This window comes from Canis lupus, chromosome 21 (genome assembly GCF_048164855.1).
Source record: "Canis lupus baileyi chromosome 21, mCanLup2.hap1, whole genome shotgun sequence".
NCBI classification, from domain to species: domain Eukaryota; kingdom Metazoa; phylum Chordata; class Mammalia; order Carnivora; family Canidae; genus Canis; species Canis lupus.
The window spans coordinates 9,401,886-9,422,402 of record NC_132858.1 but is presented as its reverse complement, the minus strand read 5'-3'; the positions used below and the strand labels follow the sequence as shown (position 1 = coordinate 9,422,402).

Below are 20,517 nucleotides of genomic sequence, written 5' to 3'. Positions count from 1 at the left end.
CAGGACCACACAGGGACTCGGGCTTCTGACAGTGGGACAGCGGCTTGGGTCGGTGTGAGCAGGGCAGCGACGTGACCCGGCGTGTGTTTGGAAAGAACCACCATGCAGAAGCATGTTGAGGCAGAAAGCTGGCTGGCAGGCTACTGCACCTGTCCCAGCAAGAGAGGACGGCTGCCTGGCCGGGACTGGGCTGTGGAGGGGTGGGCAGGGGTCTCCCAAGCTCTGCAGACAGACAGAACACCGAGCCCAATGCCAGATCTTCAAGGCATGGCTGGGGCTCTGGGGGACAGGGGAGGTGGCCTTCTGCACTGAGCTCTCCAGCACAGGGCTCCCTCCTGGCCTGGCCAGCATGGGGGCTGGGAGGGGGCAGGCCAGGGAGCCCTATCCTGAGCCCCTCCTAGACCTGCCCTCAGCTGGGTGCCAGCCACACCCCTTCCTCCAAGCCGTCTCCAGGGACTCAAGGCCCTCCCAAGACAGTGGCGGGCCGGAGTCGCTGGGACCTGGGCACAGCTGAGCCTCACAGGTGCCCCAGGTCTGCAGCCAGGGAAGGAGGGAGAAGATGGCTTTTGGCAGCCCCACGGCACCCCCCCATTCCCGGCCCTTCACTCCCTCACCTCTGTGGTATCTGTGAAGTGAGGGAGCCAGGGAGAGCCAGGGGCCTGCAGGAGGGACGGGGTGGGGGTCAAGTAAAGGATAAAGTGAACGCACAGCCGGTGTGCAGACGTGCTGAGTGATCGCGGCCGCTCCCCATGCATGCCCCTGCTGTGCGTGCCAGGGTGCAGCCAGCTGGGGCCCCGGGCTCCCCAGTGCCGGGCCCTGCACCTAGAACCCCCCAGGTCCCGCAGCCCAGGTGAGTCCAAGCCAGTCTGCAGTTCCAGTTGCCCTGGGACCCTACCCAGGGCCCTAGGATGTCCCGGGAAGAGGTCCCGCCCCACCTGCAGACGCCGATCAGGGGGGGCCCCAGGGCACCACGAGCTGCCTCTCGGGCGGGGGGCTCCCTCCCCTGGATCCCCGGCCTCAGCATGCCGCCCCCCGCCCCCGCCTGTCTCCCACCCAAGGGGCCAGGGCCATCAGCAGGTCTAGAGCCGGGATCAAGGCTGAGCAGGTCCTGCAAAAACCTCCCTTGAAAGACTCTTTTTCAAGATTTTCTTTTGAAAACAAATTCATAACCACATCACACAGGAACCCCGTCGCCTTGGGTTTGATCACCAGCCGCCTGGGGCCCTCTCGCTAGCTGTTACTCTAATTGCTTTTTTCTCCTCGGAGGGCCGCGTGCGTCGTCTGTGGTTATTAATCTGGTGAGTCGAGGCCAGGAACAAGGGCCCTTTTGTCGGCCCTGTCTTTTCAGTCTCTATCAGATTGCAAGGAACCGTGAGGTCTGAGATCCCCAAAACTGATCTGCCCCCACAGCTCCGGGGAACGGCTCCCGGTCCCTGCGCGTGGCTACCTTCCCCAGGGCCCCCACCAGGTGGATGCACCTCTCTGTAGCTGGGGTGTGGCCACGCAGCCACCCCAGCCCACTGAGCCATCAGTCCTACATGTGAGCCGGAGAAAGGCTCCCTGTGCTCAAGCAAAGGGAGGACGTGGGACAAGGCCACTCTGGGGGCCATCTCTCCAAAAAGTGACAAAGCGGGGCCCAAGGCCAAGCAGGACCTACCTGCCCTCACCCTCGCTCGGGCCCTCCAAAGCCCACAGGACCCAGGACCACCCTGACACCCTGCCCCAGAGCAGAAGAGTGTCCAACTCCACTGGCCATCGAGGGAGCAGAGGCTACCACAGGGCCTGGATGCTGGGCAGGGCACCCTCGGGCTGCTAAGAGCCAGCAGCGGAGCCCACAGCAGCCAAGGGTGGGAAGGGGGTGGCACTAAGGTCAGCTGCCAAGTCCCAGAGGGGGCAGAGCTCTGGGGTAGGAGGTAGGGGGCAGGGGCCCAGAGGGGCCCGCAAGGCCTGGGCCACCCAGCAGCAGGCGCTACACCTCTGCCTGCCCCGGCCGCCGGCCCGCAGGATGGTGCCGCACCCCCTCACCCCTGCCGCATCCCAACCACACTGCTGTTTCCTTTTTGTCCAAGAACACCCTATAAAGGCTTCCATACCCACTTGCACATCTGGGGGCCTCCACAGATGTTCAAGTGCTGCTGAGTGAAAATTTATGAAACCACAAATTCTCTTCTGTGATATATTTGCTGCTTTAATTAATGCCAAACCAATTGATCCCTGAGCTGGGGCCTGCGCCGCTAGATGACACGGAGCCACGCTGGGACATGCCACCTTCAATGCCACTGGTGTGCAGGGCCCGGGAAGCCCAGGTGACTCCCGCCCCAGGGGTCAGAAGAGGGGTGGGGCTTAAGTGTGATGGCAAGCAAGTCCCACCACCCCGTGTCCCCTCCTGCCTTGCTCACTGTGAGCGTCCACCCAGCCTTCTGAGCTCCATCCACTGGGATCCCCACTCTCACCCCCTCCCAGGACCGTTTGCTTTAGCCCTGACCCCTCCCCACCTCACCCTCTTGTCTTCCCAGCATGGAAGCCCAGGGGCGGGTGTGCAGGGGTGACATGGAAGAGGCAGGGGTCCCAGTTGGTGACCAAGAGCAAGACCTTCTCCTCCGGGAGCCTCGGGGTCTGTGTCTGCGGTTTGGGGTATTGGTCTAGTCTGTGGTCTCCAAACAGCTTTACAGAGAACAAGAGAGTCCAACAGTCGTCAGGGGATGGGGGTGGTGAGCTTGGGGGGGGTCAGAGAGCCGAGTGGCCTCCAGGCCCCTCCCCAGCCAAACAGAGAAACCCTGCACCACTTCCCTTTATTGCCTAAGTTCCCACGTCAGATTTACCTGAGAAAATAGAGGAGCAGCCCCCCTGGGCCTGGGTGATGGGGTGACGGGACCTCGGACAAGCAGCTGCCCCAGGGCCTGACCCCCCAGTGCCACCCCAGTCTGAGCTGCACCTCCTCTCCAGATCCAGCAGCTGCCTGGACCCTGTCCACCGGCTCACCACTCACAGGCCCCACAGCCCCTGCTGGCCTACTTTCTGTGAGCAGGTGCCTCTCAGCAGCGCCAGACCCGGGTGCACCCTGACTCCCCACACCTCCCTGGGCTAGTTTTGGCCTCATGCTCCTGGACATCCAACAGCCTCTACTGGGAATGTACCTGTTGGCCCCAGTCTACATGGCCCCCACCTTTGTTTCTGGTTCTGCCGGGTGACCCTGTCTGTTCACCATGGACAACTCCAGTGCTCAGAGCAGGGCAGGCTTTTGATAAAAGGGGTGTTGGGTCATGTGGCCAGAAGGAGCGCCCCAGCCTGACCCCTGGGAGATTGGTGCAGAGGGGGTCTTGACTTTCTGGCTCCCTGGGAAGACCAGCTGCTGGTAGGGGGACAGAGGGGCAGACAGAGGACAGACCCTACGACCCTCCAGCACTTCCCAGGGAGAATAATCTGTTCCACTTGCAGAAGGCGGTGGAGGGGAGGGTCTCCCTGTACCCTCATGTCTCCCAAGCACAAACACACACAGGGGGCCACTGCCATGCGGATGCACATTCCCTGCACACGCGGGTGTGCACAGCTCACACCTGCAGGCACCTCCCCTCCCCCAACCCCCCAACCCCGGCCGCCAAGCCCAGGCCCCAAGGCCACCTGCTCACCTGGGCTGCTCCCACCCAAGACTCATCCCTGCTCCTGTCTCCACAGGTGACACAGCTGGACCAGAGGCTGGTGCTCATCACGGACATGCTTCACCAGCTCCTCTCCTTGTACCATGGTGGCCCCCCAGGTGGCCGCCCCCCCAGCGGGAGCGGGGTCCAGGTGGTTCAGCCCTGCAGCTCCATCAACCCCGAGCTCTTCCTGCCCAGCAACACCCTGCCCACCTACGAACAGCTAACTGTGCCCCGCAGGGGTCCCGAAGAGGGGTCCTGATGGGGGCTTGGGGCCCCAGGCCTGCAAGGGAAAGTGCAGAGATGCCCTGTTCAGCCTGGCCCACCTCCCACCCAGCAGGGGCACCCCACCCCCCAGGTCACTGGCACCTTCCTCAAAGGCTCAAGAGACAAGCCCCTCCTTCCCAGGCCCCACAGCCCCCCAGGGGCCAGGCCACCCTGAGAGCCCCAGCAAGTGGGTACTAGAACTTGACTGGGTCTGGGGGCCCCTCTCTGCTCTGAGACCTTGGCCCCCCACCTCATTTGTATGGCAGTTGGGACACAGTGGCAGGGCTCAGTCTCAACCACCCCTCCCCAGGGGGGCTGGCATCCTAGGCACTTGTTCCATCCCATGTATGGCCAAGAAACAGCACAGGTGCATGAAGGCCCACCTGGGTGGCCCAGGGGCTTCCTGAGTGGAGACAGAGGGACAGTCTGGACAGGGTCTATGGGTACCCCACCCCCAGGCTCAGACCCAGGACCCAGGGAGGAGGCAGGCAGGGCAGGGCAGGCCCAGCCCATGCCAAATCCAGGATGACCATGATCAAGGCCTAGAAGCCTCACTCGGAGGGCCCCGGGCCTGGGCCGTGCTCTCCACTTGGCCGTGCTCTCCACTCTGCAGAGACGCCGGCTCAGGGGGCCAGGACTGTGGGGGAGGGGACCCTGAGGCCACCGCTGTCCCCGAGGTGTCCACTGGGGGTGGAACGTCCCCCACTTTGGACTGGCAGCTTCTCCTGCCCACTGCCCCCTGCACGGCCCCCACCTCCACTCCACACCAGGTCTGAGCCGCTGGGAAGAATGGCCCCGGGCGGCTGCTGAGCGAAGGGGGCGCGTGGGTGTCACGATCCCCGCACAAGACAGGGGCTCCTCCTGGGCGTCATGTCTCACAGAAATCAGAATAATTTGTGGTGATTTGGAATCTGTGTTTTAATGAGTTTCACGGTGTGATTTTGATTTTTAATTGTGGCGCTTTTCCTAATAAACGTGGAGTCACGGAGTTGGTGTCGGGCCAGCACTCACCCTGGTGACGGAGGGCACGGTCCGCCTTTGGGACCACCCCGTCCTCCTGTCGAGCTGCCGCCCCGCTTTCAACACTCCGGGGTGTCCTCGTTCTGTGTGCCCTGGCCTGGGAAGGGGACAAGGACGGAGCCCCCCGCTCTCTGTGAGGAGGGTCTCCCACGCTGGCCCAGAAGCATGTCGAGGCCAGGCCGTTACCGCCCCAGCCCCAGAGCCAGCACCCGGATCAGCTCTGTCCATAAGAGCTGAGTGGACGGAAGGAACATGGCCAGAAACACGGCCTGCCCGCCGGCCTTTGCTGGAACGTCCTTCCAGCCCTCACCTCCTCGTATTGAAGTCACTTCTTTGGTCTATGGCCCAGCTCAAAGCCCCCTCCTGCAGCAAGCCCTCCCTGCAAGCCCCTCATGAGAAGCAGCCCTCCAGGCCTCGGGACCCCTCGAGGGGACAGGGCTGATGGACAAGATGGTGATGCCCAGAGGCCAGCACTGGGGGTGGAGCTCGGGGACCCTGTCCTGTAGGTTCACGTCCCCCACACCAGCTCCACCCTCAGCTCCTGGGCCACAGGGTTGGTATGGACAGGACAGCGCCCTAGTCTTCCTGCCCTCCCCTGCCCCCCGACCTATGGACATCGGGGTGCCCCACCTCCTCCTGGGTCCATCTTTCTTCCCTTCCTGCCCAGTGGACAGGACTCCTACAGTGTCCAGGTGGCTGCCCATTTCACAGAGGAAGGGGCTGGTGTTCAGAGAGCTTGCTGAGGCCATGGATCCAGTCAGAAGCTCTGGCCCTGGTTGGCACGGCCCCAGTCGGGGCTGTTGTAGCCCTGGAGCCTCCCCCTGGGGCAGCCCTTGCCACCCACTATTGTTAAGATGTGGTCATTGCCCGTCTCCCAGCAGCCCCTGAGCCCCTGGGGGGTGGCAGGCACCTTGCCAGGACCCAGCATGCAGTCCAGGCCTGGCCTTGGTGGAGCTCCGGGTCCTGGGCAAGAGGGTAGCTGCCTCGGGGCACACACTCAGTCCTCTCCATCTGCCCCTCCCGGGCCAGGCTGGCCCTCAACCAAGGACCCGGAAGCCCTCCTATGGCACTGGGACATGTCCAGGCCCACCCACCAGGAGCTCAAGGAGCGCAGACTGGATCCCTCCTGGGGCAGGTGCAGGGAATGGTGGGGCTCCAAGGGCCCGACACGGACATGTCTGCCCCCTCACAGGCCTTTATTTCCTCCATCAGTAACACGGTGCTCGCTTGGGCCTGCCCAGCTTCAAGCAGGCTGGAGGCACATGCGGGGGGGACCCACTTGTCTTCACCGTGCCCCATGGGTGCCCACCGCCCTCTGCATGGCCCCCCAGCAAGTCCTCCGCTTCATCTGACAGATGCAGACACGCTCGGTCAGGTGGGGGGATGGCTAAGTCCGCTGAACACACCTGACTGTTCCTCCATCCTCTGGGACCACTTCACCCTCCCGTTTCCCTTCCAGAGCCCACCCACGTTCCCAGGCCGGCAGGGCTGGGGGCGGCTGACACAGAGAGGACCGGCTGTCCCAAGGCCCCTGGAAGCAGCTGGTGGCCAGTGTCAGGACGGGCAACCCAGGTTTCTGACGGAGCAGGCGGGGAGGGCCCCAGGTCCCGCTATGCTGAGCCCCACTGGGCCGGCGCCCCCCGGGGGCTCCCACTGTGGGGACTGGGTATCCGGCCTGAGCGGCACTGGCCAGGGCAGGGAAGGACAGGAGGGGCGGCGCAGAGCCCGGGGCCTCCCGCCCCCCCCCCCGCCGCCTGCACCCACCGGGGGAGGGGAGCGAGCAACAATTACTGGAAAGGCAAAAGCTGTTGTTTCCTTGTTGGGTAAATATTTGTGGAAACCCCAGGAAGCGGCTGGCTGCAGAGCAGGGCCCTCGGCGGCTCCCTGGGGCCCCCGGCCCCCTGCAGCCCCGGCACCCTGGCCCCCAGCCCCCGGGGCCCTCGGTGCGCTCCGGCTGGGGCCGCCCATCTGGGCAGGGCACGGCCCCTGCACCCAGCCCGGCTTTGTTTCCCGTATTATCGACTGCACACAAAGTGCCTGAGTGCTTCACTCCTGGACGGGCCATTGCGGCCTTCTCGGGTGTGAAATGCAATTTACCTGAAATAAAGCCCAATTATGGAATTAGCTAATTAAAGCCCGCGGTGGAGGCTGGGCCGGCCGGCCGGGCGCTCAATGCCCGCCCGGTGCCCGCGGTCTGCGGGAACAGATGGCGCCCCGGCCCGCCGTGCCGGCCGCATTCCTTCACTCTGCCCCCCGATAAGTGACTTAGACAGCACACGGCCATCTGGTGTATGACACGTCCTGTGTGCCCCGGACAATGGCCCAGCAGACCTCTCCGGGAGAGGGCCGTCGCCCGGGCAACGGTGGCAAGTGCAGCCCGGGCCGTTCACGCCCCCTCCCCCAGCCCCTTTGTGGGCCTCGCGGCGGCCGCCTGGCCCTCACTGCTCACGGTGTCCATGAGTATTTGTCCGCAGTGCCCGGCCTTTGTCTCCAAATTGGGCTCCCTCAGTGAGGTGCTCAGTGTCCGATGGGTGCTGGGAGCATCTGCCGGGGTAGCAGGGTGGGGCTGCTGGGGGTCTCCCCATCCTGGGCCCCAGTGCCCCTCCCCCTGGCTGTGCTCTCGGGAGCCGGCCGGGCGGATGGCACCTCTCGGGCGCTGGGCTTGGCCACGGGGGCTGGTGTCTGAGGCCTGTGTCAGCCCAACCCGGGACTCTCCTGGTCTTTGGGCAAGGGGCCGGAAGCTAGGGGGGCGGGGGTAGAATAGGCCCACACTCCTACTACCCCGTGTCTGTGAAATGGGAATGGTGAAGGTGCCCCTCAAAGGAGTGTGGGGGTGGGGCTGATGGAGATAAGACATGGGGGCTCTGGGCCCAGGTCTGGCACGCAGTAGATGCTTAATAAAGGCAGCCAAACAGCCTAGGAGATGCCTGGGTGCTGGGTTCTACCCACCTGCCTGAGCCGCATGAGCCCTCAGAGCAGCTTCCCGGACCCTCCTGCCTCACATCCAGGCCCCTGCCAGAAGCCAGAGCAAGCCGTCGGCGGGCCCAGCAGGTTGGCCCGAGAGGCCCTGTGAGCTGCAGCCCTGCCCACCCCCCGATGGCATTTCTCCCTGAGAGCCCCCAGTCTCTGGCCAGGCCCACATCCTGCTTATTGCTGTGTCAGGCCCCAACCTGCCAGGGAGCACGGCAGCACCCACCGGGCTGGGGTCAGGAGCAGTGCCCACCAGCAGGGCCACTGGACTCCCAGACCACAAGGAGAGGTCAGACCCCAGAAGCCTGGCACTGGGTACTCAGGAAGGGCTAGTTAAATGAAGGTTTGGAGGGGCACCTGGTTGGCTCAGTAGTTGAGCATCTGCCTTCAGCTCAGGGTGTGACCCCGGGGTCCCGGGATCGAGTCCCACATCGGGCTCCCTGCGAGGAGCCTGCTTTTCCCTCTGCCTGTGTCTCTGCCTCTCTCTCTGTGTCTCTCATGAATAAATAAATAAAATCTAAAAAAAAAAAAATGAAGGTTTGGAAAGAAGCTACTGGCACTGTGGGGGGAGGTCTGCATGGCAGGGCATGGGAGGGCACCGCCAGCCTGTGCCACCTGACGGATGCATGGGGGAGGGGAGTCTACCACCCTATGCCCTGAAGAAATCAGGCAGGTGTTTTGACTGGCATGGCCAGACAGCTGGGGTGGGAGATAGGGTGGCAAAAGGCAGATGTGGCCAGGGATCCTGGGATGGCCCCACACACAACCCCAAGACAGCGTCCTCCTGTGGGAGTCTGGGGGTGGGGGTCACCTGGAGGGTTGGAGACCTCCCTTCATGCAGCCAGTCTCCCTGGTCGGGGGCCCTTCCCAGCTCGCTGGAAACCCACCTGCTCCAATGCCCTGGTTTCATTCCAGGACCACCTCCGAGCCCTGGGTCCCAGTGGCTCCCTGGAGGTCTGAAAAGGTGTTCCAACCTCACCATTCTCAGCCCCCTACGGCAGCCCCCTCCTGGGCCTGGCTCAGTCCCTGTTGCCCTCGAGGCCCTGGGGTCCCTGGCAGCTGGGCCTGCAGCGTGCTTGTCCACAGAGCTGGATAGAATTCCAGTTTCCCTTGACCTCTGAGTGCCAGGAGCCCGGGGATAGGGCCTTCTGCAGCCAACAGCCCCCACCTGGGCCCTTTCCAAGCCATCATGCAGCAGGGCGCTGGCGGGTGGGCAGAGCAGGTCCTGCCGCCAGGCAGCACGGAAGCCCCAGGCAGGCGACCTCCGACCTCCCTGGCCAGCTGCTGTTTTTTCACCTGCTCCATCGGGGAGTTACCTCCAGCTCCAGCCCACCAGGCCTGGGCGGAGGCTGGGCTAGGGGCTGTCAGCACAGTGGTCTGTCTGCCAAGCCCAGGCCCCTGAGGCTGGAGCACCACCCCTCCCACTAGGTCCCTCCGTGACCTCCTTTGGCCCTCCTGTCGGCACCCCTGTGAGGCACCAGGATGGGGATCATCCTGCTGTCTGTTGGATCTGGCCTCCTGCTTCCTCAGGTTGCAGAGGTAGAGGTGTCAAGATCGAGTGGACAGTGTGTCGCTGGGACACCACAATGCCTCCCACCTGCCCACGTCTCTGAACCCCCCCACACCCTCTCCTCTCCCCTCCCACCCAGCCCCCTCCACACCCTGCTCGGTGAAATTCTCTCCCGGTTTCTAGCCTGTAGGAAGCGTGTGATCTTTCTGAGCAGCATCAAAGCAGGGGCCCGGGCTGCCTGGATCAATCATGCCGGCAGCCGTCTTCCTGCCTGGCTCCCGCCCCAGGAAGCCGGTAGGATGTTGCAAAACACACAGTGAGGGAGTCCCAGGGATGCTCCTGGGGTGCAGAGATGGTACTGCGGGGAGGCAGACACTCGAGCAGAGCAGCCTCGGGGCCCACATGGGTCCTCCCCGCCTGGTGCAGAGGGGGAAACCGAGTTCCAGGCCAGAGCTGGCCCAACGTGACACCTATTTGTGTGACTTTGCATTGGAAAAACCCCAGAGAAGAAGCGGGACTTCCAGTGACAAAGAAGCCTGTTGCCAGGCTAGGAAACCGGGGGGCAGGGAGGGACAGACTGGCCTTCTGGGTTAGATGGAAATGCCAGAAAGGCCGGGTCCGAGGAAAAGATGCAGGGCATTGCCAGGTGGTTTGAACACAGCTCCTCTACTGGTCCACGTGGGCCAAGAAACCTGGAAGCAGCATGGCTACCCAATACAGCCCAGCGCCCGGTGGTCCATCAAGGCATGGCCACTGATTCCAACAAAGCTGCCATTGCTCCTGCATGCAAGAACATCCGAACCACACACACACACACAGAACCTCAAGAAATTGTTACAAACCTGATGATTCAATCTACCAAACCCCAGTGAATTCACTGTGGTTGTTTCTTTCTCCCCCACTACCACCACCCCCTAAACACACACAGTGCAAGACTTCACAGGAACATCGGGGAAGGTAGTGGGGATATAGAAAAAACTAGAGTCTGAGAGCCAGGATCCTCTTGGTCCCATCCTGGCTCAGCCACTCTCTTGCTATGCATCCTTGGGCAGAGCACCTGGCGTCTCTGAGCTTCAGATGGTCGTGGCCACTGACCAGAGCTGCCAGCAGGGCGCGAAGCAGACGACAGTACAAAAGCCACAGCAGCCTCACACCCAAGAACCAGCAACAGCGCTCACAGAGCTCAGGGCGGACGGAGTGTGTATACGGACTGCCAAACTCAGGAACGTGCCCTTATGTGCCACAGCACCGCAGATCTGTCCCCATGTGGACGTCTCGAGAGCAAACCAACGAACAGGAAAGCTGCTGGGCTCCACCCGACTAACACTATGCCTAGGGACTCATTCACCTCCATTCACTTTTTCTGGAACGGTCAGGGAAGGCCAGTGGGGGCCAGGGTCCGTGGGGATGAGCGGCCCCTGCAGGAGACTGAGATGCCCTGGCCTCAAAAGCCTCAAGGAGCTACTCGCAAGACACCCCCTGCCAGCCTCGGCCCCCCGAGGCCAGAGCACCGGCCTGAGGGGTCTGGGGCTGGCGCACAGAACCCTCAGGCCGCTCCGAGAAGGCGGGGCTGCGGCCCCTCTGCCAAGGACAATGGGGGTGACAGGTCGGAGATGGATCGTCAGGCCCAGGGAGAGGAGGCTCGTGCTGGGAGAGGCCGGGCCTGGGGTAGGGCTGCCCCAGGCACTCGAGGGGGAGGAGATGCGGGGGCCCTGACCACGGCGGGGCCCCCGGGGACCACAGCATTGCCTGGGAGAAGGGCCTGTCCTGGAATGGGAGGCGGGGGAGGCCCCTCAAGAAAGGCTTTCTAAAGGGGGTTGTCGGGACGGTGGGTAATGTCATTAAGTAATTTCAAAGGGTCTTAATCAAATCCCCTCTCCCGTCCACAGGACTCCGTCAAAAGGCCTCTGGAGAGGAAAAGGAGGCCACAACAATCGACTTGGGCCTTCCACTTGACTGGCTGTCCCTGTGCGGGGCCTGTGGGCTCCTGTGGGCTTCTGCTCCACCTAGGACGCTGTGTCCGACCCCAGGCCGCCCTCTTGCTCTATGGACACAGGGCAACCCCAGACAGCCCCTCCTGGGAGACCTCAGAAACACCCCTTCCAATGCCTCAACAGCACAGCCGCTGAGAACCACCACATACAGAAAGGGAGACTGAGGCTCAAGCAGCCGCCCAACATCGAGGAAACCAGGTTTGGAGCCTCTGAAGCCTGGGAACTCAGGCTAGGAACACCACCCCTCTGTACCTCAGTCTCCCCGTTGCTCAAACGTGGGTGAGACCACGTCCTACCCCATGTGGTTGCGTGGCTGCCAGTACGGCCACGCAGTAGGTGTTTCCTGAATGTTCTTCAGCGACTTCTCAGGCCCCCCAGTCCCTGAGATCCTATCCGTTGGGGTCTTTCAGAGCCCACTCTTTTCCCTTCCACCCTTTTCTCGAGTATAGATATACATAGGTCTCACCTTGTGTTCCCGAACACCCCAAGGCCACAGGCTGGGAAGGCGCAGGCCCCTCACCGCTCACCCCACCCGCCCCCTCCTCCCAGAAGACCAAGGAGCAGACACACGCCTTCCCAGACAGTGTCCCGCAGCAGTAGACCTGTGTCCACGCCCACGGGGGCTCGGGGTCCTGGGCAGCGGCCTACAGCCTGAGCTGTGCTGCCACGGCGTTCTCCCCGCTGGGCACGAAGGATCCTGTGGACCCTTTGACCTTCCATCGCCCACCTGCCGTGAGCATGACAGCACCCCCACTAACAGGCACTCATTTGCTTCTAAGGGGTGGCCACTGGGGCCAGCTGGGGACGCCCATGCCCACCCAGACCCCAGGAGCCACAGTCGCTCTCCAGGAGTGGATCCCTGCAGCCCTGCCTCTGCTCCCAGTTGCCCCGTGGGCCAGGGCAGCCCGCAGGCTCACTCAGAGTGGCCACGGCTCAGAGGCCGCCTCCTGTCGGGGTCTGGGGGCAGCCACATCCCTCTGAGCCCACCGGCTGGGACTCCCAGTCTCGGCCCCAGGCGGCCAGGGGAGCATCCCGGTGGGTGACTGTGGGCGGGGGGGTGGGGCCAAGGAACAAATGAATGAATGAGTCTGAAAGTGTGTCCCGGGTTGGGAGACAGAACAAGAGCCCCGGAGGTTAGGCTCACAGCAAGCAGGCACCCCATCACGAGTCCAAATTCCCTGCTCTTCACCGCCAGGAAGCCCTGAGCCTCCTCGCCGCCCAGAGCACCCCTGCCTCCCACAAAGCAAGCAGGAAGGGCTAGCCCCTGCTCTCACCTCCCACAGAACCTGAGCTGCCACGGGGAGGCCGAGGCAGCCGGTGGCCAGTCACGGTCCCTGTCCCTGGGCACCCACCTCTCCTCTACCCCCGCCCATTCCCCCCTGCCACCAGCCTCAGGGTGAAGCAGGCAGAGCCGCGCCCTGCAAGCTCTGCACAAACCCTGAGTGTGTCCAAGGGGCTTCGGTTACCCGGCGCCCGGCTGGCCCAGCCTCCCTCCAGCCCTGCCAAGGCCTGGCACCACCGCCCCGCAGCCCCTCTCACTGCCAGCAGCCCGCGAGGCCTGAGGGCCCAGGCAGATTGCTGTCCCCCTGCCTGCACGGCCCCATTCCCCCGGGAAAAGGCCTCATTGTTTACCCCCAGCCCCCGCCTGGCTCAGAGACACTTGGGCTCCAGGCTTCGAGGTCACCCGGCCTCTCAGAATCCACCTGCAGCCGCACCAGCTCCAGGAAACCGAATCCCAGCGGCAGATGACAGGCACAGGCGGGCAGGACAGAGCGCCATTCAGCCCAAGCTGGAGCCGGCCTGGCCTGACCTAGGGGCCGCCTCCCCCACCTGGGCCCTCCCACGCCTGGGCACCCGCCCCGGGGAGCCAGCGCAGCTCAGACCGCCTGCCAGGGGCCACGGCAGCGGGCAGAGGGTCCCAGGACAGGTGCAACCCAGACTGAACCCAGGGACCCTCCAAGCTGAGCGTTAAGAGACAGTCCTCCAGGTGGGCCCAGCACATCAGGCAAGTCTTGCTGCCCCCATCTTATGGATGAGGAACCCGAGGCCAGAGCACTTGACTTGCCTGCCCAGGTTCCCACACAGGTGAGGAGCAGAGTTGGGTGGTGCCAGGTGTGTCTGGCTCCCCAGGCCTGCCGCTTGCCCTCCCCAGGGGTCCCCTGGGGATGAGCAGCTGGAAGGAGAACGGCCCGAGCGGCCACGATGGGAGGGAAAGGTGGTAGAGGGAACAGTGTGAGCAACCCCAGGGAGGGCCAAGGTCTGAGGAAGCCGGCCTCCTGCCCCGCAGACAGAGATTCCTGTACCCCTTCTACAGATGGGCCGGCAGTGGGGGGCCATCTAGGAAGCAGGCAGATACACAGAAGAGGCCCCCACACTGGCCCTCCCTCCCCTGCAGGAGACACCCAGAGTGACTTGGGCTGGTCTGGCCCTCGTCGCCTCCTCCCCGCCTCCCATCCTGGCCTCTGCATTTGGGCACAGCCCCACGGACCCCCACCCCGAGCCCTGCTGACCCCCAAGCAGGAGGAGGTCCTCTCTGTTCCAGCAGAGCTCCAGGTAAGGGTCTCCAACAGCCGTGTCTTCTGTCCCATGTGTGGGCCAGGCAGGAAGGGAGGGAGGTGGGCTCAGGGCCTGGGGCCTCGGCACCGTCCTGCCCTCCATGCAGTGGCTGGCGGCACCCGGTTTCCCCAGCGCACCCTCTGGGCCGTCCCCGGTCCCTACTTGGCATCCAGCCTCCGCCAGGACTCGGCGCAGAGACGGTCCTGCTCTCCAAAGGCAGGGCCACGAGTTGCCTGTCACTCAGCTCTTCTGCCCCGCTGCTCACAGTGAAAAGAGCGTCCTGTAGCTAGCAGGCATGAATATCGGCTCAGCCCACTGCAGGAAGCAGAGACTGGAACCTCCGGGCAGGAGGAGGCCAGGCTCCAGGCCCAGCCCCCCATGCTCCCAACCCCCCCACCAGCAGCTGTCCCGGCTCCTCCCACGCTACCCCTGCTGTGGCCACCACCACCTCCACTACCCTCCAGATCAGCCCTATCTCCCCTTCTCCATTTAAGCAAACTCCTACTCACTCACTGCAGCCCAGGGCACGGGGCCCTTCTCCATGAAGTCTTCCGAAGGGCCAACCAAATGTGGCCCCGGCTTCCCCACCAAGCCCTTGGTGCCCTCGATGCCCTCGATGCCGCCCCCAAAGACAGCAGCGCCCCTTCAGCAGATGATGGAGGGGTTGCCTAACAGAGAGACTCCTTGGACACCTGTCTAGGAACTGCCAGTTTGCAGGAAGCCAGCTCAGCTGGACCAGAAGCTCCTGAGGACAAGAGCCGGGAGCTGTGGCCATTCACGACCCTGGGAGCCGGGCTCCGCTGCTGGCTGAGTCCTTGGACCTGACCTGGAGAATGGGAGGTGCCCGTCAGAACCACGGAGAGAGGGGGCACACCTGCCACCTGCTGTCCAGCACCCTCCCCACATGTCGGCCACACTGCAGCCCCTCAGGAGCCCCGAGGGCTCCACCCGATAGGCCAACCCACCCCCAAAACTCTCCTTACCCATCCCACATCAGTAGAATTTTGGAGGCAGCGTCAGGAGAGCAGGTTTCTGAAATTCTCTGCACCCTATCTCCTCCAGGGGCACAGCCCCAGGGATTTGTGAGAACAAGGCAGCATGCGCCAGGCCCCAAGGGCAGGCCCAAGCACAGATGGGGCCACCATCCCCACCATCACCATGACTGGCCTGACTTTGCTTTGGGGGGCATCTCACACACATAACCTTGTCTGATGAACCCTGTTCCAGCTTCCGAAGGAGACCTGAGTGCCAGGTGCCACCAGGGTCCCAGGCGCCACATCTCCCAGCTCTCCTGTAACAAGGGCAGAGGGGTGCTAACCATTCCCACAGCAGAAATGCAAGGTCCAGGTGGAGAAATCCCCCACCCAAGCCTCCCATGGTTCCCAGGCCAGAGACCTTTGCCCCACCTCGCACGCGTGGCCCGTAGATGAGGCCAGGGGTCGCTCAGCCACTTGGCAGGTGGGGGAACACAGAGCCGCCACTCCTGCTGCCCGGCTCAGAGTTCTGGCATCCCACGCCCTCCCAGTCTGAGCACTCCTGTCCCAGAGACTCGGTGTTTATGTACTGGCCCCGGGACACCTAATTTCCAAGAAAATGAGTTGGCAGACTAATTTTCACTGGAGTGTTATTGACTGCCCAACTTCAAGCTTGCTCTTTCTGACAGTATTAGCACCCCAGAAGGAAAATCTAAAGAAGACTGTATCTGACCCCTGAGGTTTCAGACATTCTGGCCACTGCTAAGGGGGGGATATTTGAGGGTCCCCCAGAATCATGACTCCATCTAGCACTCACAGCCTCACGACCCGACCTCTCCCTGGGTCTCCAGCATCCTCCTTGTGCACCCTAACCAGGATCCCAGACCCCAGCCCCGCCCCACCCCACTGAGCCCGGGATGGACAACCACCTCCCTGCCCCTCTCTGCCTCAGGTCTGCCTCCTGCAGGAAATCTCCCTCCATATGCTGGGAGCTGGTGCCCCAGGGGAAGAACAGGAGTTGCAGAGGAACATCACCCTGAACAGGATCACCAAAACTCCCATTTGTCCACCTGAAGAAACTGAGACCCAGAGACAGATACACACCGTCCTCTGTGTCTCACATCACCCTAGGCCTTGAGAGGGTGCCAGAGTCTGAGCAATACTATCAAAAGTGCAGGGGACTTAGAGGGGCACCAAGTGACCCGGGCATCTGTGTGCAGGGCTCCCGGTCCTGCCTCCATCCTCCAGGGGCTTGGCCTTCTCTGCAGCCTCCTTGTGTCACCCAGGGCTCTTGCGGGGGCGGGGGGGGGTGTCTAACCACACCCCTCAGGCACCCCCTCTCATACTGAGTTCTTGAGGGCTTGGTGCCAGGCAAGGAAAGAGAGAGCCTCAAGACTATGAGCCCTGGCTTGTCTCCGGAGATCCCAGGTCACCAGGCAGGAAAGCATCGTGCCCATTGCCAAAGAGTGCCCCCGACTGTGAAGGCCTGTCAGCCACCTGAAGTCGCCGTTTTCAAAGACTGGGGGCATTAAACACCATGGGGAAAATACCAAAAGCGTGCAGGGGGCCAAGGGGCCGGGTTTTACTATCCGCCGTGCAAACTCTCCCACACCTGGCCCCCACCCATCCAGGCACAGACCCACCTGCCAGGACTCCAGCCAGGATCCACCTGCGCGGCCAGAGCACGCCGGCTGGAGGCAGGCAGGGCTGTGGCAGGCTCAGAGCCTGATGATGATGGGGGTTAGGGACAGGGGCTCTGCGGCTGGCAGCGATAGGACCGGCGGGGACGGGGGACGCTGCGCAGCTCAGGCCGCCCCAGGCCTCCGGGTGCCAGGCCGGGTCCTGGGCCGCGAGGGGCCGCGGGCCGGGCGGCGGGGGCGGGAGCGGGGTCGGGGGTCCGGCCAGCTTTAATGCGCTGACAAAGCCTCATTTGCAGGTCAATGCCGCGGCACACTCGCCTCTCCCCTCGCCCGGCGCCCTTTGTCCGGCCGCGCCCGCTCCTCGCGCCAGATGGCCGCGGAAATGCTAATTTCGGGCGCCCCCCGCCCCCCGCGTTTAATTGCGCCTTTGCAGATGGGCCGCGAGTGTGCGCTTCATGCAGATGAGCGCGGCCTGGCCGCCGGGGGCCTGCAGGCCGGCTGCCCCAGGGCCGGGAGCCGCGGCCGGGTGGGGGGCGGTGCGCGGGGGTGGAGGGCAGGGGGCGGGAGGACGAGGGGGAGGGGCGCCCCCCAGCGCGCCGCCGGGCACGAGCGGGCACCCAGCGGGCCGGGCGCGGGAAGCGCGCTTTTCTCTTTTCATTTCTCCAAAATGGGATCTTAAGTGATTCTGAATGAAAACAAATTGGTCCGCTTTCTTCTCCAAACAGACGCGCAGGGCGGTGGGGGCTGCGGGCGCGGGGGAGGGGCGGGCGGGGTGGGCCCCAGAACCCCAGCTCAAGCGCTGGCTCTGACTCCGGGGCCCTCGCCCGCAGGCGGCACCCGGGGCAGCCTGGTGAGTCCGGGCAGGCTCGGGGCTCTACTGGAGCCAGGGCCTCAGGACGCTTCAAGCAACCGGAGTGGGACGGGCGCCCCTGCCTCAGTTTCACACCGGCAGGACCCAGCACTGGGGCAGATGGCCCGACCCCCGCAGCTCTGAGCCCAGAGCCAGCTCCGGCCTGACTACACCGAGGGCAGCAGGATGAGGGCTCTGGGGCTTGGGAAAATGAATGAGTGAATGAGAATGAATGAATGAATGAATGAATGAATGAATGATGGGAAAGGTCCCTTTGTGACCTTTTGGCGTTTTAACCACAAACTCAGAAAGCCTATGCATTGGTGGGTGAAGGACTCACCGCCCCCCACCTCCATCAGCCTTGACACGGGAGGAAGGCCAATTTCCTGGCCAGCAAATACTCCTGGCACATAACTCGGGCCAGAGCCACCGTGAGAAAGGAGACCCTTTCTTTCATCCCTCAGATTTTCTGTTGTATTTCCGTAAACTACTCAGGCAAAGGGATACTCTGTCGCCCAGGTCCAGAGCCAGCCAGCATGGTGAACTGGTCCAGTCACCACCGGCCTCATTCCGTGCCCCACCGCTGAACCCCTTGCCTGGAGTACCTCCCTCCAGCCCTGCTCCACCTGCACCCCCTCCTAGATACCTCAGGGCTTCTCAGGAGCAGCTCCTCCCAGACAATCCCCAGGCACCTCCACGACCTGGCTCCTCAGGGGAGCCTCCCAGCACCTTCACCAAGGGGTGCCCGGCATCCGGCACAGTCTAGCCCTCTGGGGGACTTTACAAAGGCTCCAGCTGACACTCAGGCTCGGCCTGGAGGGCACAGCCGACCCTTGACACCCGTCCTGCCAGGCAACGATCTGTGCCAACACAGGGATGAGCCATGGACAGGGGGTGGATCCTTCGGAAGTGCACAGCCAGGATGCACCATGGAAGTTTCCATGGTCATGGGATGGAAACCGTTTCCTATCAGTGTGGAAATAACAGGTGCCCTCCTCAGACTTCCCCTTTCATTTCTTTCCAGGAAACAGTTCAAACACAATTTATATACCCCTTCGAGACAAACATGGTTTGGTCCTAACCCCCAACAGGCATATCATGAACCAGAGACCTCTGTCTTCCTCCTGGGCAGCTGAGCACCCCACCTTGCATGGTGTCCTGGGACCCGCAGCCTGGCCACCTTGCTGACTGCCAGGACCCATGGCACCGGTGGCTCCATCTGCACTCCAGAGTCTTTCTTTAGAGCATCTGTATTTCCTCCTGTTCTGCTACCACTTTGCAAAGGCAGCGTCCCTCCCAGACCTGGGACCTGGGCACATCTGGCCCTCTTCTCACTTGCTAAGATGTAAGCCAGCTTCTCCCATCTTGTATGGTCACCAGCCACACTGAAGTCTTTCTCCCAAACATTCATCTGCTCCTCCTTTGTTTACCACACTCACATTATGGGTCCCTTAAACCTTTCATCATGGTTAAATATTTTGAAATTAAAATAACATATGTGTGTGTACATCTATTTACTCTAAAGCTTTAAAATATGTACTAAAATATGTACTCTGAAAAAAAAAAATATGTACTCTGGACCTAAAGAGTAGATGTAGGTCCCAAACTAGTGTCAAGCCCCAAACTGCCATCCATCCATGGCTCTCTCCGGGGAGGAGAATCCAGTGAAGGAACTTGTACTTTCTTCTTTATACATTTCTGTACTGTTTGCTTTTTTTTTTTTTTTTTTTTTGAGCATATATTTCTACAATCAGGGAAAATACAAGGCTATTTTCATTTTAGAAATTACAAAAATAAAAAGCACCAGGCTTAGAGCTGGCCCCACCAGTGGGGGAGCCTCAGCCCTGCATGGGGGTCCGGCGACAGGACCCCTGAGTCCTGGGGGTGCCTCAGGAACTAAAGCCCCTTGGACAGAAGCCAGGGCAGGCCCACTACGTGCCAAATCCCACTTGGGCTGCCCCTCAGATCCAGTAAAACTCCGAAGTATATTGTTGTTGTCGTTACTGTTTTGCAATTACGTGACATTTTTTAAATGCCTGGAGTGTTTTTTCAGCCATTTTCATTAGGTCCTTCTCACTCTGCCTAGGAGACAGGCCAGCATCTTGCTGGCCATGAAGCAGGCTAGCCAAGGCTCAGAGAGGTCAAAAAAACCAGTACGGGTCGCACACCAACACAGGGGCTGGGCGAGGATGGAGGTCAATGTCAGGGCTCCAGCCCCAGCTCACCTTGCAGAGCTGTGAACTCTACATCACATTTCAGCCCCCAATGGACTTTTATTTGGATTTAGGAATTTGGGGGTGGGGGTAGATTTGGGAAAGAGAAGAAAAAGCAGGAATGTGATAACTGAATAAAGGAAAGGAATCTAGAGCCAGACACAAGAGGAGGAGGACCAACGCCACAGGCACAGGCTCTGCAAGGGGGCTGCGAGGGGGGCCAGGCCCCAGGTTTTTAGTGTTCGTGGGGGTCCGGGCAGGCGAGAAAGCAACCTCGAGGAGACTATCCAGTCCAGGAGGGGTCCCAAAATGAGGAGCAATCCCCAGATGCCACTGAGGCCTCCCTGAAAGGTAGGAGGCCCCAGAAGCTGGATTAGTCATGAACCCCAATCACCAAGCCAACCCCAGCCCCAACTCTAGAATTAACCAGGCTGCCAGAGGCCTGGACAAGGCAGCTCAGCATCAGGCACCCCGGGTCTCGGGGCAGGAAACCCAAGGTGGAAGCCCAGTGTTATAAACAGGACTGTGTGCTTCCCAAATTCCATGTTGGAGTCCTAACACCCAGTATCTCAGAATTTGACCTCAGAGGGATTTTAAAGAGGTAATTTGGATAACATGTGGTCACTGGGGTTGCCCTGATCTCCTGTGACCAAGGTCCTCACAAGAAGAGGGGATCAAGACACAGACACACTCGGAGGGACGACCCCATGAGGACCCTGAGGACCCAGGGAGAGCATGGCTATCCACACATAGGCAGAGAGGCCTCGGAGGACACTGCCTGCCCGCGCAGGGCCTCAGCCTTTAGGACCACGGGACACTAGATTCTGCTGTGAGAGCCACTTGGTGTGTGGGACTTTGTTACAGCAGCCCTAGAAGACTACTATT

The 20,517-nt window shown here is 62.1% G+C and overlaps 1 protein-coding gene across 3 annotated transcripts in view; it reads left to right on the top strand.

Annotated features, from left to right (window-relative positions):
- KCNQ1 (potassium voltage-gated channel subfamily Q member 1) overlaps positions 1-4,893 on the top strand; it is a 323,097-nt gene extending 318,204 nt beyond the window's left edge. For all 3 annotated transcript variants that reach the window (XM_072790382.1, XM_072790381.1, XM_072790383.1), the window contains one exon: positions 3,676-4,893. In XM_072790382.1, coding sequence (XP_072646483.1) covers positions 3,676-3,900 — 225 coding nt within the window. In that variant the 3' untranslated portion in view covers positions 3,901-4,893. The remainder of the gene's footprint in view (positions 1-3,675) is intronic.
- Positions 4,894-20,517: the final 15,624 nt, after the last annotated feature.